Source organism: Fukomys damarensis, unplaced genomic scaffold, assembly GCF_012274545.1.
Source record: "Fukomys damarensis isolate Sample0158 unplaced genomic scaffold, DMR_v1.0_HiC HiC_scaffold_68739, whole genome shotgun sequence".
Lineage (NCBI taxonomy): Eukaryota > Metazoa > Chordata > Mammalia > Rodentia > Bathyergidae > Fukomys > Fukomys damarensis.
In genome coordinates, this window is record NW_022969651.1 from 1 (window position 1) to 1,688 (window position 1,688).

Here is a 1,688-nt window from a genome sequence, read left to right on the forward strand (position 1 = left end):
ATAATGTGAAATAGGAAGAAAAGGGCTAAAGGTGTAGGTGAAGTGGGAAGAGTGGGGAAAAGGAAACAAGGGGAAAGAAAAATAAATTAGAAAATGAAAAAATTGAAATAAAATTTTTGTAAATAGGGAAGGGAGGAGAGGGTGAAGAGAGGGTGGGGGCAAGGGGGAAAAAAGAACCAAGACCTGTCATGTAAAGATACAAGATCCAAATGATGATGTAACTGTACCTAAAATGTACCAATAAATTCAGTGAGAAGAAAAGAATATTTTATTGTTTTGTCTCAAATACTTTCAAGTATAAAATACAGATTTTGTAAATAATGATGAATGTTCTCTCTGGAAGAGAGCTTATGGTAACTTTTCATCTGATTTTTTTTCTTGCTGCTGGTGAGATCTCACTTTATCAGGATGCCTACATCCCCCCAACCATCTTCCTCAATGCATTCTTCACATCCTTGTTCCTCAGGCTGTAGATCAAGGGGTTCAGCATGGGGATCACCGTGGTGTAGAACACAGAGGACACTTTCTCCTGGTCCATAGTACTGCTGGAAGGGGGCTTGAAATACATGAATGCTATAGAACCAAAAAATATGCCCACAGCCATGAGATGGGAGCTACAAGTACCAAAGGCTTTGGATCGTCCTTCAGTGGAGCGAATACGGAGGATGCTAGAGAGAATGAAAGCGTAAGAGATGAGAACAGCCAGTGTAGGGGCTAAGGTATTAACTCCTCCAATAATAAACAGAAGTGTCCTAATAATGTGAGTGCTGGAGCAAGACAAGGTCAATAAGGGCAGTAAATCACAAAAATAATGACCGACAATGTGAGATCCACAGAAGGACAGCCTTGACATATAGGTGGTGTGAACTGTGGCCCCAAACAAACCCAGCGAGTATACTACAGCCATCATTATGTAACAGACCCTGTGAGACATGATGATATTGTAAAGCAGTGGGCTGCAAATAGCAACGTAACGGTCGTAGGCCATGGCCATCAGGAGGTAGCCTTCTGCAATGACAAAAATAAGGAAGAAGTAGAGTTGAGTCATGCACTCCAGAAAGGAAATAATGTTCCTTTCTGACACAAAGTTCACCAGCATTTTAGGGGTAATGACAGAGGAGTAGCACAGATCGATGAAGGACAAATGACTGAGAAAATAATACATTGGAGAGTGAAGTTGGGAAGTGACAAAAATTAAGAGGATCATGCCCAGGTTGCCCACCACTGTGACCACATAGATTCCAAGAAACAAGAGGAAGAGTAGCAATTGAAGCTCTGGACTTTTTGTTAACCCTTCAAGGATAAAATCAGTCACTGAAGAATGGTTTGAAGTAGCCATTTCTTACAGAATATTATCTGTAGGAAGAATAAGAGAGGGAAAACATTAGAGGTATTTTCTAATTCCCAAAGCAAAAGGCCTTGTTCTGTGATTTTTCTTCTCTGACAGCATTATCTGTACCGTAATCTCTTCCTTTCCAAGGACCTCTTAAAAATGTAAAGACAATAACTCTGAATGAAATGCAGAGCCTTGTTTCACCCAAACCCAACTATTTGAATGCTCCTGATTAAGGCAGTGCCCTTTCCTTTTGTTGCCTGGCTTGTGCTTCTAACTGCTTCACTTTGAGTAAAAACAACCTTCACAGATCTAAGCATGTTTTTGTTTATAGCACTAAAACAAGACTGCTCAA

The 1,688-nt window shown here is 40.3% G+C and overlaps 1 protein-coding gene across 1 annotated transcript; it reads right to left on the reverse strand.

Annotated features, from left to right (window-relative positions):
* Positions 1 to 412: 412 nt before the first annotated feature.
* Positions 413 to 1,345, reverse strand: LOC104862974 (olfactory receptor 8D2). Its single transcript, XM_010625246.2, has one exon. It carries the CDS (start codon positions 1,337 to 1,339, stop codon positions 413 to 415), a length of 927 nt encoding a protein of 308 aa, XP_010623548.1. The 5' UTR covers positions 1,340 to 1,345.
* Positions 1,346 to 1,688: the final 343 nt, after the last annotated feature.